The sequence below is a fragment of the Halichoeres trimaculatus genome, unplaced genomic scaffold (assembly GCF_033239565.1).
Source record: "Halichoeres trimaculatus isolate MK-OKI-2021-1 unplaced genomic scaffold, fHalTri1.1 fHalTri1_scaffold_1, whole genome shotgun sequence".
Classification (NCBI taxonomy): Eukaryota; Metazoa; Chordata; class Actinopteri; order Labriformes; family Labridae; genus Halichoeres; species Halichoeres trimaculatus.
In genome coordinates this window covers 23,855,338-23,873,540 of record NW_027437179.1, presented here as the reverse complement: position 1 = coordinate 23,873,540, position 18,203 = coordinate 23,855,338, and the positions used below count along the sequence as shown (strand labels likewise).

The 18,203-nt window shown below is 38.1% G+C and overlaps 1 protein-coding gene across 1 annotated transcript in view; it reads right to left on the bottom strand.

Moving 5' to 3' along the window:
- Positions 1 to 1,287: 1,287 nt before the first annotated feature.
- pfkmb (phosphofructokinase, muscle b) overlaps positions 1,288 to 18,203 on the bottom strand; it is a 43,560-nt gene continuing 26,644 nt past the window's right edge. Inside the window, exons 3-26 of the mRNA XM_074665433.1 lie at positions 12,216 to 12,442; positions 11,077 to 11,148; positions 9,717 to 9,827; positions 8,359 to 8,432; positions 7,915 to 7,992; positions 7,450 to 7,639; positions 7,070 to 7,235; positions 6,929 to 6,973; positions 5,139 to 5,247; positions 4,948 to 5,043; positions 4,774 to 4,866; positions 4,517 to 4,642; positions 4,316 to 4,380; positions 4,160 to 4,223; positions 3,930 to 4,076; positions 3,746 to 3,816; positions 3,560 to 3,647; positions 3,289 to 3,441; positions 3,034 to 3,198; positions 2,890 to 2,951; positions 2,683 to 2,794; positions 2,483 to 2,582; positions 2,275 to 2,380; positions 1,288 to 1,493 (exon numbers count right to left, since the gene is read on the bottom strand). Of these exons, the coding sequence (XP_074521534.1) occupies positions 1,355 to 1,493; positions 2,275 to 2,380; positions 2,483 to 2,582; positions 2,683 to 2,794; positions 2,890 to 2,951; positions 3,034 to 3,198; positions 3,289 to 3,441; positions 3,560 to 3,647; positions 3,746 to 3,816; positions 3,930 to 4,076; positions 4,160 to 4,223; positions 4,316 to 4,380; positions 4,517 to 4,642; positions 4,774 to 4,866; positions 4,948 to 5,043; positions 5,139 to 5,247; positions 6,929 to 6,973; positions 7,070 to 7,235; positions 7,450 to 7,639; positions 7,915 to 7,992; positions 8,359 to 8,432; positions 9,717 to 9,827; positions 11,077 to 11,148; positions 12,216 to 12,297 (2,514 nt within the window). The 5' untranslated portion in view covers positions 12,298 to 12,442 and the 3' untranslated portion in view covers positions 1,288 to 1,354. The remainder of the gene's footprint in view (positions 1,494 to 2,274; positions 2,381 to 2,482; positions 2,583 to 2,682; positions 2,795 to 2,889; positions 2,952 to 3,033; positions 3,199 to 3,288; positions 3,442 to 3,559; positions 3,648 to 3,745; positions 3,817 to 3,929; positions 4,077 to 4,159; positions 4,224 to 4,315; positions 4,381 to 4,516; positions 4,643 to 4,773; positions 4,867 to 4,947; positions 5,044 to 5,138; positions 5,248 to 6,928; positions 6,974 to 7,069; positions 7,236 to 7,449; positions 7,640 to 7,914; positions 7,993 to 8,358; positions 8,433 to 9,716; positions 9,828 to 11,076; positions 11,149 to 12,215; positions 12,443 to 18,203) is intronic.

The window sequence follows — 18,203 nt, the reverse complement described above, 5'->3', positions numbered from 1 at the left end:
TGTTGGGAGAAGCCACTAAAAGGGAAGGTACAGACGGCTGTAAATGGATGTCATGTCATGGATAATATAATATGATATAAAATAATATAATATAATATAATATAATATAATATAATATAATATAATATAATATAATATAATATAATATAATATAATATGAATAGAATACAGTAACCTTTATTATCATCATATAATGTATGTACAAAATTGAAACTGCTCCTCTCAGTGCAAAGAAAACATGTAACATACAAAATACAAAAAAAAGTCTTGTGTAAAGTTTAATATGCAATAGGTTCACAATTAAAATGTGAGTGATCAGTAAATGCTTGAAGTTAGGGTGGTTATGGCTCTGGCAAAGAAACTGTTTCTGAGTCAGTTTGTCTTGGTTTGATTCACCGGTAGTGCCTGCTGGAGGGCAACAGGTCAAACAGATTGAAACTGGGGTGACCCGTCCCTGATAATGTGCTGTGCCCTGCTGAGGCATCAGGAGGTTTACAGAAAAGTAACATAATATGATTGGAAAGCGATCATCTAGATAATATGTGATAGTTCATCAATATGATTGGATAGCTATCTTTTAGATGATATGTGATAGTTCACTTTTTTTTAATTTAAGAGCATTTTTTATTAAGTTTAGAAAAATTAATTCAAGCTCTATGCCAAATTATTTATATGTTAAAAAAAAATGGTCAAAACTGGTTATGATCATTTAATGACCATGGTGCTATTGAGAATGGCTTGTGTGGTAGAATAAAATCAAATCAAATTTATTGTCATTAGGAAGTGTACACAACTGTGGGGCAGACAAAATAGGAGAATGTTTATCTACAGCTTAATAAAAGTGACAGTAATAAGAAGAATGATATAAAACCCTCCATTCCTCATCTGACATTTGACTGTACTCTTTTACTTTATTGAATCAACTAGATCTGAGTACTTTTATGGCAGATGTGCAAGAAATAGACGTTCAGAACTTAAGCATTTTTTGAATATTCCACTGTAGTTCATTTTAGTTCATTGCAAATGGTGCTGAGTTTCAAGGAGTATTAAATTAGGTGGGTTTTTGGTTTCCATCAGAAAAGCTTAAAACAAGCTTTTAAAGATTTATACAATGATAAAACCTCATAAGAGTTGTTACATTGCTCAAAGAGGATTTATTGCAGATCATCCTCTATCCGAGCAAAAAAAAGGAAGGAAGTCTGAACAAACATTTAGGAATTTAGAAAGCATGAATCAACAAATTTTCCTTGATTTAATTAAAGTTAAAATCTTTATTTATATTGCACTTGTCAAAAAAGAGACTCCACAAAGTGCTTTGACCCTTTTTTCAGGAACAATCACATCAAGAAACTGTTTAAGAAACCACGCCTCTCTTCTTAATGATGTGCTCCATTGCAGCCCTCTCAGAGGTGTCCAGATTGATCTTGTACTTGGCCAAAATCTTCAGGATGGGCCTCAGCTTTAGCCACCATTGTATCTTTGGAATACGATGTCTGGGAAAGACAAAGATAGCCAGTGCAGAGTCAGTGGAAATTACAAACATTAAAAAATAGATAAATAAATAACAATCACAGCACAGTAATACATTTGAAGCATTCTAACATTCAGCTGGATTAAATCATTTTAACCACTAGGATGCAGAATATCACAGAACTAACAGGAATCTGTTGAGATCTTCCTAAAACAGTTATTTTCATGCTCTGGTTGAGAAGTTCAAATGTTCATGTAATGCTTTAGTAATATACATTTGCAGATCCTATTAACATTACGAATCTGAGGAGCTGTGAAAACCTTTTTGCTATATTTTAGGTTAGAATAAATACTTAATAAAACATTCATTTACACAATGGCATTTAACCAATCCTTAGCCAGTGTTTACGACTGATATGGTAACTGTGCATTATTAATGGCATAATTTCTCTCCCCTTTTTCTTGCACCATTCACAAAGTAAACTGTCGTGTTAGCTGACATAATGGGTAAACTCACGAAAAGCTATCTTGAATTATTTCATATAAGCTGGGGAAAGGTTAGATGCTTGATTGTTACTTAGCAGATGAGTTATCAAGTATGCTTTTATGTACTGAAAATAGGTTATAGAAAATGTATGCATATTATTGAACTCCTCCTCCTTGTTCCCTGTCAGTGTATTCACCTGATACTGTGATGAATGTGACCCCAGCCTGGCCCAGTTACTCAGAGTAAATGAATGTAAAGCATTGATAAACTGAATAAGGGACAAGAAGATAACAAACAGGGTAAGTTTGAGGTCTTACTCAAAGTCAGTCAGCTCTTTTAGTTCTGCCAGAGGCTGGAAGACCAAAGATCTCTTCCTCATGCCCAGCACGCAAGCTGAATCTGGAGTGTTGGCAAAGATGCGACCTGAAAGTTCAAGATTAAAAAAAGTACAAATGAGAGAACAGGAAGCCATTGGACCACAATTGTGTAAAACATTTAATGTTAAAATTAAAGTTATGTCATTACCATGCCTGTAGCATTCCTTCAACTTGTCAGTCAACCATAAGACAGATTTCATCCCCATCTTTGTGCCGAAATTCCTGTCAAAGGGACTAGGTGTTCCACCCTGGTAGATAAGATAAATTTTTTAATGTGTATGAATCTAAATTTGGAGGCAAATGTTATAAGTCTGTGAAAAAAAGAGAAACTGTTATTAAGCTGCCCACCTGCTGCATGTGCCCCAGTACGTTCTTCCTACAGTCAAACACACCCTTGCCCTCCTCTGTGTACAAGTGGAAGATAAAGTCTGTGGTGTAGTTGGCATTGCACTTCTCATTTCTGAAAGATATGAAGAACACAGAATAATGATCCCACAATGAGCTGAAAGGTATTCACCAAATTGAGTTTAAATAATGACACAAATTTCTGAAAACCTGAGAATGAGTCCCCTTTTCACTGTGGTTTTCATCTTCTCCACCAGATGTTCCACATTCACCTATAAAAAATAAACAATCATCTCTCCATCCTTGATGGGTTTATTGAATATTTTCTGCTTTGTTGAATTTCATAAATCAGACCTCAAGGTCATGAATGTTGAAAGGCTCCTCGTAAATGTAAGCAGCATCGGCCCCAGACGCCAAACCAGCCATGGTTGCCAGGTAGCCACAGTATCCTCCCATAGTTTCAACAATGAACACTCTCCTCTTGGTGCCAGCAGCAGATTGTTTAATCCTGTCACATGTCTGAATAAAACATGGAGAAAAAAGGTAAGTTCATGTTTTATCTGATGTCAGTCTTTTACCAATTTGTTACTTATTGTTCAGAAGGTTTACCATGGTTATTGTGTTCAGCGCAGTATCAGCGCCGATACTGAAGTCAGATCCGGGAACATTATTCGACACAGTAGCAGGAATCACGACAAGAGGAATACAGAGTTCCTCATACTTTTCTCTAGCCTGTACCATCTGCAGACCGCCCACAAATGCCTGAGGAGAAAAGGAACAAAGGAAAAAAAATGCTAATGAGTGACTTTTGCAGTAATGCTTGAATTTTTAGGACTTATTTAGTAGACAATTAGTTCAGCTATTATAGCTCGCTATTCACCTCAAAGCCTCCAATAACGACCAAAGCATGAATGTTGAACTTTGTGATGTTCAGACTGATCTCTTCCATGAATTCATTTGGCAGGGATCTTTAAAAAAATGTGAAAAAGACCAAAATATAGTCAAGTCATCTTGGACATCCTCAGTTTTAACTTCGGAACAAAAGATGAGTTTGATGACGTCTCACCTCTTTGTGCCCAACATGGAGCCACCCTTTCCAGTCCATCCAGCCACACCAGACCAACCAATTGGCTCAATCTGTGCAGAAACCAGTGCAGGCTTAATATGATCTTTGCTGTGGATTTGTGCCAAAATAGTTCACGGTTATGATACTCTTATTGTTTGTTTATATGAGCGTAACAATGATGTACCATTCCGTTCGCCAGACCATCAAAGCCATCATGCACTGCCAGCATCTGGTGGCCTTGTAGGATCCCGATCCTGACAGCTGATCGAACAGCAGCGTTCATTCCAGCACAAGGAGCTCCAACATTCAATATAGCAACATTGATGTTACTCTGGAACAAAACCATTCATACAGACATTTGTCAGAGTCAGACTTCTTGACTGAACAAAAGACTGTAAATTTGTAGATCCTGACCTTGGTTTCTGGAATGTGCACATGAGCCAGCATTTTGTACGTATTCCAGTTGTTCTCAAAACTCCTGTGGTGATGAATTGGTAGAAATATACAGACATTTTAAAACTGGACACACCACTTACATTTAAATGGATAACACAAAAGTGCATGCCTCACTTTCCCCTGAGCTTGACTGCTTCCTCAAATTTCCCTTCAGCCATGGCTGTTGTGACATCTTTAGTCTGACGGAGAATTAAGAGAGAAGAAAGAATTGATTTAATATACTTAAGAAACATCAGACATATGGCTGTAAGCTGGTAGTTGATCAGACAGGAGAAATTTAGAGTTTCAGTTTTGGTTGGAAAAAATGTGTCTCACCACTTGTACACACTCCATGAGAGGCAGTCTGACGGCCATGTTTCCAGATAAGCTGACCACACAGGCAGGAGTGTCTGGTGTAGCTTCCAGCAGAGCCATCACTGCTTCCACCCCCATCCTGCTGGCCTGGGCCATGAAAATACAAGAAGTAAACACTTAAAAAACATGCACACAAATTTAACCGACAGTCTTAACAATAAGTCACCTTCAAAGATGAGAAGTAATACTGGATTTTAGTGGTGCAATGGTCACATTACCAGGATTCTGTCAAAGGCAGAAGGTGTTCCTCCTCTCTGGACATGGCCAAGGACAGTGGCACGGGTGTCAAAGCCCAGCTTTTTTGATACCAACTAGGAAGAAAAATCAGATTAAGAAGATTGCCTTCCTAGAAGATCTAGCGATGACATGTACTGGTAAATGTCACTACTGACCTGTTTGATGTGGTCACATGTGATTGGTTTACCATTGCGATCCATAGCTCCCTCTGCAACAATGATAATATTCAGACGGGACCCACGGCCTCTTTGCTGAGTGACAAGAGGAAACCATAAAAATTAAAACTTGTGTTTGTCATCCAAAATTTTAATAAATGCTATAAGATGAGAAAGGGAAAGACATTTACGTCAATGAGTCTTCTGCACAGATGATCCTCCCATCCCTCATCTGGGGGCATCTCGGGGATGAATACCCAGTCAGCACCACAGGCCAGAGCTGTCACTAAAGCCAAGTAGCTGTGGGTAGAGAACAAGCCAGGGTTCAGATGTCTTTGCAAAACTGACATTGTGTTAAGACTCAAAAGGTGGTGATGTCATAAAAGGTACTCCTTGGCTGGAAATTCCTCAAGAAAATAAATCAAGAGTAATTGGAGAAACAATGTCACAATCATAGACTGTATAAAACATGGACGTAGTCTCGCCGACGTCCCCCGTGTGTTACTGAAACGGAAAATGAAGCGCATCGGCTATAGCGGCCATATTGGTAGGGACAAGGGCTTCTCGTACAGCCATAGGGCGCATGTCGGTCACGTGACCCTCAGCTGTGCCTCCTATTGGAGAAGCTCACGATCTTAATATCCTCTGAACGGCCGAGTAAGAAAAAAATTCACCCCCCCGTACAGTGGTTGCCGGTAGTAAAATTAGCGACTCAGACAGGAGATGTTTTTTTAACCAGGCTGTAAATAGGTTAATTTATGCTTTGAAAACAGCTTTTTTTGGCTTGGTGTGTATGTGACTTCCGGTACTTCTGGAGCCAGCCTCAAGTGGATACTCGAGAAACAGCAGATTTTAGCACTTCCACATTGTCTCATATTCTCAGACCAGAGGTTGCCACTTGGTAACAATGAAAGCAAAATTATTCTATGGTTCAGGCCATGTACATGCAAATCCTCTTTTAATATCAGAGGGTTCAGTGTAGTTCCACTAACTGACATAGCTATAAAAAAAGATATATGTTTGTTTTCTTAAACATTATTTTCAGCGTGTAAAAGAGCCATCAGCATTGGAACAGCATACAGATATAACAAATAATAACCATTCATCATTATTGTCACACCTTTTTCAAACCTACCCACCAAGGTAAGGTTGAAAAGATTTCTATAGCTTACTTTTTTATCTATTGGGAACATTAAACCAGTATTAGTTTTTTTGGAACCACTCCTTTCTTCCTTATTGTACATAAAAAAGATTTAACAAGTGCTGACTAGCTAATGTTAGCACACATCCATGCTAATCTAGGAGTGGTGTACCCACCTCAAACTAAAACGGTTTCAAATTCTAAACTAGCAAAGACAAGCATGTTATTCATAGCTATTAATTTATTTGTAGAACATAAGCATGTTTAAATTAGCATTCAGCTAAAAGCACCACTGGGCCTCAAAGTGTAGCCTCATAGTATTGCTAGCTAGCATGTCTACAGTCTTTTTGTCTTTTTAATACAGATGATTGGAATTTTGTTAAAAGACAAAAAAGAAAAGCAGTAACTGTTCTCATTTAAGATTAAGTATGATTAAAACATTTTTACTCATACTAAAATATTTTAAAGCAGATTTTCAGTGGGAAATAATGAATACATGGTACAACTTGGTGAGTAATACTATAGAGTAACACCAAAAATACAATTGACCTTTCAAATGTCAAGCTTCTCATGCAATGACATTTTTTCTCCCCTTCCCTGTTGAAAAGTCCTGTTCACTTTAGTAACCTTACTTGAAGTGCTGTATAGGAATATTTTGTAACCCTCAAAACCAACAGTTCCCTTAATCTGTAAGATTTCAGCAGCCGTGTGCTCATCTCGTGTTGTTGTGTAATAGAAGAACATTGAGCATATGTCTTCCTTATTTTCTTAACCACATTAAATTATATCTTCACTTGGATAAAATGGAGTTTTAAGAGCAGACACAGAGTGTTTACTCACCCACAGTGCCTGCCCATTACCTCCAAGATAAAAGTCCTCTGGTGGCTGTAAAATAAAAAAAAAAATCATGTCAAGTGTCTTCAAATATGAGACAGCTCTTCTTTAGAAAACGTATATACGCCTGGTTATATGTATATACACCTCTGTGCTGTGGTGGTGATGGCATCCACAATTTCTATGATGCGATGCAGGGCAGAGTCCGTCCCAATGGTCATGTCAGTGCCACAGAAGTCATTGTCAATGGAGCCCACCATGCCCACGATGTTGAGATGGGAGGAGCTCTTAGCCTCTTCTGCTGTGATCTTGCCTAAGCAGACCAACAGACAGTTTAGTCCCCCAGATACAGTGAGTTTTACTATTGATTTGAAAGTGGGGAGTATGGCTGGCTGTTTTTAAAGAAGGAATATTATTGGAATTATCATAGTGTGTACAATTTGCTACATAACCTACTTCAAATTCACATTTAATCTAAAGCTGCTTGTGTTGCTGAAATCTTTGAGTTTTGTGCTCGTGTGTCTCACCAGCTTTAACCAGGTCATCCAACAGCTCACTCCACTCTGTTCTGAACTGGTTGGCGCCTGTCAGACTGCCATCACCTCCGATCACACATAGGTTGGTGATGCCCAGCTTCACTAAGTTGCACGCAGCTTTGGTGCGCCCCTCTCTGGAGCGAAAATCCTGACAACGAGCGCTACCAATCACAGTCCCACCCTAATGACAGGCAAAGTGACACCAAATTATGAGAAAGCAGAGGGGGGAGGAGGTAAGATTATCTGAAACCTGAGCTTGAATGTTTGAGATGTCTCACGTCTTGCTATTTAACTGGAACTCTGGCATTTGAATGAACTTTGACCTATAAATCTGCTGTGTATAGGGTTTGCTTGAGTCACATAGATCACTTGTCCCCGCTGAACATGTGTAAAGACAGCACTGACATGATTCATGTAAGGATAAAAATGTCTTAATGTCTTCGAGTTCGTTCTTACCAGCTGTAGCATCATTGACACACTCTCCCAAGTAGCTGGGCGGATGTTGTCACCTCCATCCACCAGACCCTGGTAACCCTGACAAAAACAGAGACAGCGCGATTATGAACTTTTTAAAAGTGAAATCAAGACGTTAGGACAGTATGTGCAGCTTATGTAGTCATGCAATATTTGTGATGTTACACTATTATGATTTGCTGAATACTTCTGCTGAAGACTGGTAGACATATTTCAGAAATATTTCAGAAAAAGCCCATCACATGAACATTTTGAAAAAAGATACATCTCAAAATCTCTCTTAAACAGCGACAAACATGATAGTCACATGCTGGAGGCTGTGAATGTTTATTTTTGGGATTATGGGGGCTTTTGAAGCTCTTTTTGATCAGAATTAATTTTCTATAATTAAAAAATATATAAATAAAAGTTAAAATCTTCATTTACCTCATGGACAAAATACACCTTGGCTCCAGTGTAAATTCCAACTCGAACTGTGGCCCTTACAGCCGCATTCATACCTGCAGACACAGTGTTTCTGTTTATTTTAGCACTGAAGATTTTTAAGATCTTTGCATCACTGACAGATAAGAAGAAGAGACAAGGGACAACAGGGTAAAGTTTTTCATAGTTTTCCTTAAAAAGTATGCAAAATTGATGTAGTTTCATGTTTTTTTTCAACATGGATTTTCATCACTAATCTTTGGTTACTGAAGTACATGCAGTCTTCATATTCCACAACATTCACGAGGTCACCCAAATGACAAGATGGGGATAGATTAGTTTTTAGGGTGCCAAAAGCATCTCCGTTTACAGTGTAAGGGGGGAGAGGACAGACAGGAGGAGTAGGACGAGCCTCTCACTTCACCTCACCACTTTACCGACACATGACTGAAAGGTCATCTCTCTAAAATTAGCCCTCATAACAGATACAGTGTTAGAAAGGAAAGGAGAAGAGATGAGAGGAGAAGAGAAAAGAGGAGAGGAAGTATTGCAAAGAAGAATCTTGGGCTTAAAGGTATAAGATGGATGAGGTAGATTTTTAATGAGGAGCTGGGGTTAAGGACAGCTAGCTGAGAAGTTTTGCTTCATTGAAACCCATTCAAAGATCTAAAAAATAAACAGTAAAAAATAACTGACATATGGATAACTTACTAACCACAGTGGTGTGAGGGGTCATTGACTCGTATCCTAAAGGTCATTGTGAAGATATTCCTCTTCAAGTTAAAGGTCGGTAAAGGTCAGCAGAGAGTCTGTCTTACTTTGTGTTCCTAGCAAATATGTATAAGGAATTCTATCTAATTCTTTTTAAATCTCAGATTTTTTAAATGTGTAAGATTTGACCAGTATCTTTGATTAGATGAAAATTAAAGAAACATTTTAAGTAAAATTTAAGTCACAAAACAAAAATTGGGCAAAATTATGATCAATGGAGCCACACTTAAAATTCAATACGGTTACTTCACAAAAAGGAAGACTTTTCAAAGCCTGTTCAAATAGAAATGTAGCTTACTTATACTTAAAAAGATTTTTAATTGATAAAAAAAATTAACCAATTAAATTTCAAATTAATTACTTTATTTATGGAGAATATGTCAAGCTAAAACAACCTACTTGGCTATTTGATTCACTTGCCTACATCAAAAGTTTCTCTTCTTTCATAGTTAAACACATCTTTAGTCTCAGGAGTGAATTCTCTCATACCAGATTGTCTCTGATCACCCAAGGAGATTAAAAAAAAAATCATCAAACATGCCCGGCTGTGGCACTCCATTTTCGCTGCTCTCTAAAGATCCTTTACTTACCCTGGGCATCGCCTCCTGAGGTCAACACGGCGATGGCCCGACCCATCCCCATCTTCGTCGGGTCAATTGGAGTCTGCTGTGCCATGACCCTGGTGCTGGAGCTGGAACTGGCTGAAAGGAAGAGGCCTTGAGCGTAAAATTCCCTGCAACCTGCTGCTGCCCCGTGAAGAGCCTCTCACCTGTGCCTCGGCCTGCTGCTATGCACAGTAAGAGCAGTGGCAGGAGCGTGCAGCTCAACTATCTGCTTGGCAGACATGAAGGCACACATAGTTGTGTAACACATTTAGACACACACCCACAAACTCACACACAGATTCATGCAGACGCTATTAAAGGTATTTGACCCTGTTCATCAACCATCCTGGTCAAAATGGTTCATGTATATTTTTCTTTTTGAACTTTGTTTACATTAAAGGAAAAAGAAAAATCTGAAATCATAGAAAAAAAACTCAAATATTGAGAATAAAAAAAAAAAAACTGATTTAGTCATAGTCCTTGCTAGCAAAATTTCAGATCAAATTAAAATAGACTTTTTGTGTTTCTTCTTCTTTTTTTGATAAAGAAACAACCAATTAGCGAAAACAATGGACTACTAAAGGACTAAGACTAAAACGGATGAATACAGTAATTAAGCCGATCTATCAAATGCGTATATGTATGTATATGTATATTTCCTCCTCAGTGTTTTTTTTTTGTTTTGTTTTGTTTTTTTTGGGTTGTTTGCGCTGTTTTCATTACTATTATTATTTGAGACAATTCAATTTGATAAATGATAAGTTTAGACTCTGATTGAACAAATAAAGCAAAAAAAAAAAAAAGTTGTACTAAAATTGAAGATTGAATTAAACTCCAAACCTTACCCTGTGAGACATTTAAACTTCTGTCTTCTGTATTTGATAAATCCATGTTTATTCGATAAGACATAATAAAAGTGATATTTGGACCTTTCACTTGCACAAAACAATATTTATTGTTTTTATATTGTATTATTAACCGTCAGCCCCTTTGGCAGGTCAAATATAAAAAATAAAAGCCCCTGTAAGGAGCGTCATGGACATTTTACTTTAAAATTACTACTCAAAATCACTTCTAAATTCTCTTCTATTTATAATGTAGACATTTCCTGTTGTCTTTCTGCTTTTTTTGGATACAGAGTTAAATTCCAAGCTACAGATCTCATAATTCTCTGCAGTGTTTATCAGAACCCGCAGCTACAAATCCAGTCCATGCAGCAGGAAGTATACATGTGCTAGCACTCATACTGTTATTGATAATGTTATCATTTAGTTTAAGTTTTTTTTTTTTTTACACTATTAAAGACAGTTCACAAAATATCAGTCTTTGTGCTGTAGTGTCTCACCAGCCTCCTGTGCTGGATCAAGGCTGGGCATCTTGTTACTTCGTTCAGGTCCTGAGAAGTCATCATCACCACCTAGAGAGGAAGATCCGAAATACATTATCCAGTACCCAGTATCCACAATCCAGCCTCACTCTGTCAGACTCATTTATTTACTGAAATAGGGGAAAAACTCCTTAATTCACCCAGATTACAAGGTAGTTTCTCACACTCACATGAAAGACCTTCTCTGCAAAAGACAACATGCTCAAGCATAACTTCTCAGATTTCCCCTCTAGGTGCCATGTTGTTATTAGGGTGAAACATGCTCTATCTGTAACAAGCAGGTTAGTGTACGCCCACCACCAGCCTTATCACGTCTTCGGCTTTGAGCTGTAGCTGATAGGCTGGTTACTGAGGAGTACAAACTCACCACAGAGTACTTAAATGCACAGTAAGTTGTTCAACTTTCTTTACTTAGCCAAGAAAATCAATTCTGACTTGTGTCAGACAAATTCTTTCTAAAGACCAACATTGTGTTTTTAACTTAGAAAAACTTGAATATACTTTAAAAGGCAATTGTAGCACATCACAGAAAAACAGACAAATCAAAAACACATCTGTAAAACATGATAATTAATCAACTAATCTATAACAACAATGTCCTCTCAGCAAAATAACTGTTACCTAAATAAATAAATAGTTGATAGGATCTTTTTATACACTTTTATTGGCCCCTGGTATCAAAATTAATGCATACAAGTGTTTTTATAGGTAAATCAAGAGTCATACTGACTACACTAAGTAAGAGAGTAAGAGAGGCCCACAGCTGACTGGAGCTGTCTCTAAATAGAAACAGGACTTTTGGATGCAGACACAGTGATGCAATGATGAATTCACTGGACCCTCCCCCTTTTATCCGCCATTACAGTAAAACTTCACAGTCATGCCTTTGACTGAGCATGATAAGCAGTGTGTGTTTTTTTTTTTTAAAAAGTACATTTTATGATTTACTAAAGCCATGTCAATAGTAACAACCAGGTGCTCATCTGATTATCTCAAAAGGTAGGTTTATTTTCAACATTGATCAGATAGTCTATATATCCATAAACTTATATATAAATGACATAACAATGACACAAATGTCCAAACAACATGCATACCTTTAACTTTTCTTCTGATCCAGACCAGCAGACTGACCAGCAGTGTGACAGAGAGCACCCAGACGACACCCAGGTGCCACATCCTCACAAGACCTCTCAGCTGTGGGAACCATTCTGTGAGTGATCTGTGGTGCAGTAATAGCTCTGATATCACCACTTCATTGTAGAGAAATGACCTTCATTGACCACTGGAGCATGGCGGGTAAACAGATTTAATCCAGCAGTGTCTGTTATAATTAGAAAAGAGGGGTTGTCACTGGGGTAGCATATTACAGCAATAATTCTATATTTAAAAATACGAACAAATACAAATAGTGGTTATAGGAAAGAGGTCTAAGTTTCTTTGTGCAGATGGTGACTGCACAAGTCCTGGAAGTGTTTTAAGCCAAACAATAGCTGCTTGTTTGTACTATTTATTTATTTATTTATTTATTTTTGCATTGGTTGACGTTAGCTAAAACGAACAGGCAGCTGCTAGTAACCTTTTTTTATTTCTTAATTCTTTTTGTTTTAATTTGGGGGGGTGGGGTTAATTTTTCCTGGTTGACAGCAGCCATACTGGAAAAAAGGGCAGGCTTTGAGCCTTTATACAAACAGCTATGGGACACCAGATGTGAGCTCTGCCTTTGATTGGACAAAATTGTGATCTTAACCACTGGGGAAAAAATTCACCCCCCATACAGTGTGTGCCAATGAAATTAGTGATTCAGACCCAAGCCATTTTGTGAGCCAGGCTGTAAATAGGTTTTTTAATGCCTTAAAAAGTCTTTTTTTGCCTTGGTGTGTATGTGGTATCAGTCTTTTTGCAGCCAGCCTCAAGCAGAATCTTGATGAAAGAGTTATGGAGTATGTGATACTATATGTACATGTTCTTGATACAGTACTATATATCAACAGGCTTGTGTGTTGGTTTTGTCATTTTGAAATAAATTGAGAAAAACTCACTGTGTGTTTTAAATTTATAAACACAGTTCTGCACTTTAATAACTCAATGTTTTTTTTCTATCCCCATCTGTAGTGGTATTAATTCATTGTTATTTTGTATCACAAATTATTATCCTCCCTCTGCAATAAATTGTCCCATGTACTACTGACCCTGACAATGTGCAGCTCCCAGTCACACAGCCTTACACAAAATGTTAATAATGCCTGCCATACCAGCTCTTGGCCTAAACTGAGCTGGACTCTAAAACCTTAAACTTGACTTTGTGAGGTGACCAACAAAGTCTAACCTTTCAAGAGAGTGGTTATTTGTCAGGTTAAAAAATTAAAAACAGTCTTCAAAGGGATAAAATAACACAATGTCACTACACACGCAACCAAACTTATGTATTATAAAAGTTAAAAAAGCTTTGATTGAATAATTTGCCTTTAAACATCAGCTCATGTCACCTGTCAGAGCAATGACTCCATAACTCTTGCTTTACCTCCACATCCTCCCACAGATCAATCACAGTGGACAAAAGGCAGCTTGTCATAAACACACGCCTCAGGTGATGTTTGTTTGCTGACTTTGTGCACCCCCGGAGGGTTGAGCGACGTACAGCTCTCTCCGGAGGCAAACCAGGATCAATAGTACTATTTCCAGGTAATCCCCCCTCCTCCTGTCTTCCTGGACAGTATTAACACTTACACAGCCTGTAATAAACCATACAGATCAATACAACAGGAGTTCAGCAAGAAACACTCAGCTAAACACCTCTGTGAAATATGGACCGGGTGTCGTAACAATCTGACCTCTCGCTGTCTCCAATTATGTGAAATACAGCAGCATAATTAAATCAAGCTGTGTAAAGTGGAATATAATGAGTGTAAAATGGTGAGGTACATGTCAAAATGGATCTGGCTGGTGTTTGTATGGGAAATTTACACAAGGAGCAGCCCTGACATTTAGAAAAACAGCGCTTTGTATTAATCAGATTTATTAGTGTAAAAACTCCAATGCCCTTCCATATCTGTTTACCCTACTGTTGGAGTTTACAACCCAGATGTTTGAGTTTTCTACTTCAAATTGCATAGATGAAGAGTAGCATGCTGTTGGTTTAAAAGCTTTCTTATAAGTCTTTATATCTTGTCCACTCTGTGTTGCAGTGTCATTTAAAAAAATATAAAAAAAAATAGAAAAATATTAAACAAATAAGTAAATAAATAGATTATTATTATTATTATTATTATTATTATTATTATTATTATTATTATTATTATTATTATTATTATTATTATTATTATTATTATTATTATTATTATTAATAATAATAATAATAATAATAATAATAATAATAATAATAATAATAATAATAATAATAATAATAATGCATACAGGGGAGAAAAATGTAAGGTTTATATTAAAAATCATTTGAACAGAAAATTGACTAATGTTAGTAATCCAAGTTAGTATACATAAAAAAGAAATGCAGCAGGTATTCTCTTTTGCTGCAACAGTGATCTCACAGTTGGCCAACAGGTGGCAGCAGCCCCTGATCTTTCCCCATCTCTGTGTGTTTAAGGGCTGGAGCGGCACATTCAAAGCCTCTGCCTAATAAATCATGTACTGAAAGTGTCAGTGCAAATTTTGTGAGATTTTATTGCAGTTTAATCATCTCAATGAATGTTTTAATAGGCTGATATTTCAGAGAGCGAATGGCTGTGCAGTGATAAATTATCTGTGGTGTGCCAGCCCCCCTTGCCTCACCTCTCTCCCTCTCTCGCCTTTCTTCACTGCAGAGAATCACTAATGTAGACCTGCACAGCTATTTGTCCACTTATTGGTTGCAGAGGGAACCTGTGTTATAAACTTAGATGATCCATATTCATTTCAAAACAAACAGACTAATTTGTAATTCACCCGCAAGGCAATGAATGCCTCTGGTCAAGCTTTTCCTCGATGCTAATGCTTAACTTTTCCCTTTTTTTCAGGTCTACATTCTTTATTGTTTTTCTCTCCGTTTCTTCCCTCCAAAGGGCCTTTGTGAATTCATCAGGTGGACCACCAAGCTCCACCTTATGCTCAGGCCTCCCACACCATTTAACATGTCTTTAAACCCTCCTCCTCTCTCTGAGGATTGCTCTGTTTATCCATTTGTCACCCCCCCACCTCTCTCTCCCATTATGTACATAACTTAATCGTCCTATTTTCCTTCTCTCTCAGATTTCATCCATCCTGTGTCCTTTTTTTCCCAGCTTCCCTTTGAGCTTCACTTCCTCGGCTTCATTACACTCCCTGCTTTCTGTATTTCTTCCCTGTTTCTCTGACCATAAGGTGGTAATGGAATGCAAAATCAACACGGCAGTGACATTTTGGGCGCCACCCCCTTCTTCCATCCCCCAGGCTCTGTCTCATATATACTGTTGTCCTCTGCCAGCTTGGATATATGATGTGAGGTATGACTCCTCTAATAAGGACATGGATGAGAGAATGGCGGAGGCTGGGGGCTGTAATTAAAGAGCGAGGGGTCTCTGTGAATAAGCAGGGAGAGCGGGGAGGTAAAACGGTGGCTATCTGCAGCGGGGACAATAAATCAACCTGCTCCTTCAGCTGGCCTCAACACAATATCACCATACAGCATTCACCCCCCTCCTTTGCAAAAGCAATTCCGTCATGTCTTGTTAGCTCATTCGTCTTCATCAGCACCAGTGGGAGGTTCAGACCCCCCCAACTCACCTCCCACCCCCCAACCCTACTCCCCAGTGCCAGGCCCCATTGATCAAAGGAGAACCAGCCTCAGCATGGGCATGGGTGTCATATCATTCTCTCTCTCTGTCCCACACACACACACACGCACACACACACACACACACACACACACACACACACACACACACACACACACACACACACACACACCACACAAATACCAAGTCAAGTAACAGCTGAAGTGGTAACAACAGTTAAACTAATCTTAGCTTGACCGAGCAGATCCGGGTCTTAATGTTATTAATGAACGCCTGGTTTACACACACAGCGTGCTAATGGCATTCAGGGCCAATTAAAGGATGACTAATTAATGAGACATTTCCTATAAGGCTTATTGATATGTTAATTTGCAGTCATATAAATCACAGTCTTAATTGTGTTGCCTTCGGATAATAAGATTTTCATTACGAATAATGATGAATTGTTAAGCCAGCTCAGTTGTACCAGAAAAAACGGACAAGAGCAGATCCACATTTTTTTAATTATTACTTCTCTGGGTGTGATATTTACGATCTAATTTTTATGCATATTGAAATAATCTATTCTTTAATCCCTTAACTGTATGAATATAATGCTTTGGTTATTTATTTTTTGTACACAGACTAACTAAACAAACTCACAAATAATTAAATATTGAACACAAGTTTTGCATATTTGTTCCCATCACATTTTTTCACACCTTGGTTGTTCTTGGTGTGAACAGTGCATTTCAGATGATTGCGTGTTTTAGTTCAAGCACACTCCAGTAGCAGTTGATAACAAGAAAAGAGAAAGAGGAAGAAGAAGACAAGAAGGTGGGAGTTCGACTACCCCTAATTTCTTCCAACCAGATATTCCAGTGTCTCAACTTTCCTTTAACATTTTTGTCTCTACAGTAGCCCTAAAGCAACAGGTTTGATTTGATAAAATCCTGCATCACCAGTTTCTTAAATTCCCTGATATACTGTGTAATCTTAAATTCTGCAAAATGTCCATTTCTTTGTCATTTTTAAAGCCACAGAGCAGATGTGATCTGAAAGAAAAATGATATAAATGCGATTCTCTTTCTGTTTCGACTGGGTCACTCAGTTCAGCCATTACTCTGCCCATACAGTTGCAGAAAAGGCTCCAGATCCAACCTGAGTGCCATAAATAGAAAGGAATAAGGATGTGAATGCGAGGTCATTAGTGGTTTGGTGGCGGTGGAGAATAATAACACAGATAAAGAATGGGTGTGTCTGTTCCCACATCACAGAGAGAGACGAGCTGAGAAAGCTGTGTTGCTTTGCTCTTTTGCAAAAAAAAAAAAAAAAAAACCCTCAAAGGTCTGGAAATGTTTGTTTCTTTTCATAGCACAACACAGGAGGCTTGTTTGAATGGACAGAGTGATCACGGTGAATTTTACCTGACTGTTTTTAATGACTGTGACGACATTTATAAGATTATCAAGCAGGTGTCACAAGCTTCTGTAGTTATTTAACATAAGAAGTCTCTGCTTTCTCTGCTTGCTTGCAATGCAAATCAATTTGAAATATGTTTTCAGGATGCCGACAAACCCTAAAATAACCTTATGTGCTTGGCTATGAAGTTGATTCTATAGCCTGACCACATTATGACAAGGCTGGACTTTCACATTTTTCGTATAAATGTACCTTTCTAATCATGCAAGAAAGATAGATAGCTGTTTAAATCAACATAGTATTTAACACATTACGTTTAATTTAGTTCAACTCAGAAATCACAGAACTAGGATCAAACTTTTATAAGATAAATATTTCTCCTCTGAATGACAGACACAGTTGATATCAATAATACTTAATAATACTTTTTCAAAATGTAAACTGACAACAGCTGTTTATAGTTGCATTAACAGTGCAAAGATTATGACTTGTAGGCAGGTATTTATGAAATCACTTTATTTTTTTAACCTAAAAATAAAATTCTGTTCTCTCTGATCTAAAATGCTAAGCATGTTGTTGATGAGATGGACCATAGTGGCTGCCCGTCGAGCCTCCCTTGTCACAGTGCACCCCAGACACCAGATTGACAGCTGTCAATGTGGCTGATGAGGGCTGACTGACGGGGTCAGCGATGGTACCAGGGGGCCGCCTGAGCCGTCTGAAAGGGGGTACACAGACGTGTGGAGGGAAGGGGTGGGGGCAAAAATAGACAGATCGACTGAGAGCCACTGGGCTCCCTTCTGCCCAACCCAAGAGGGACAAGCTGGTGCAAGGGTGAGGGAGGGAAAGAACTGATAGAGTAGAGAACAAGGAGCCCACTGGGTTACGACATGTTGGTGTCTGACATGTAGCCAG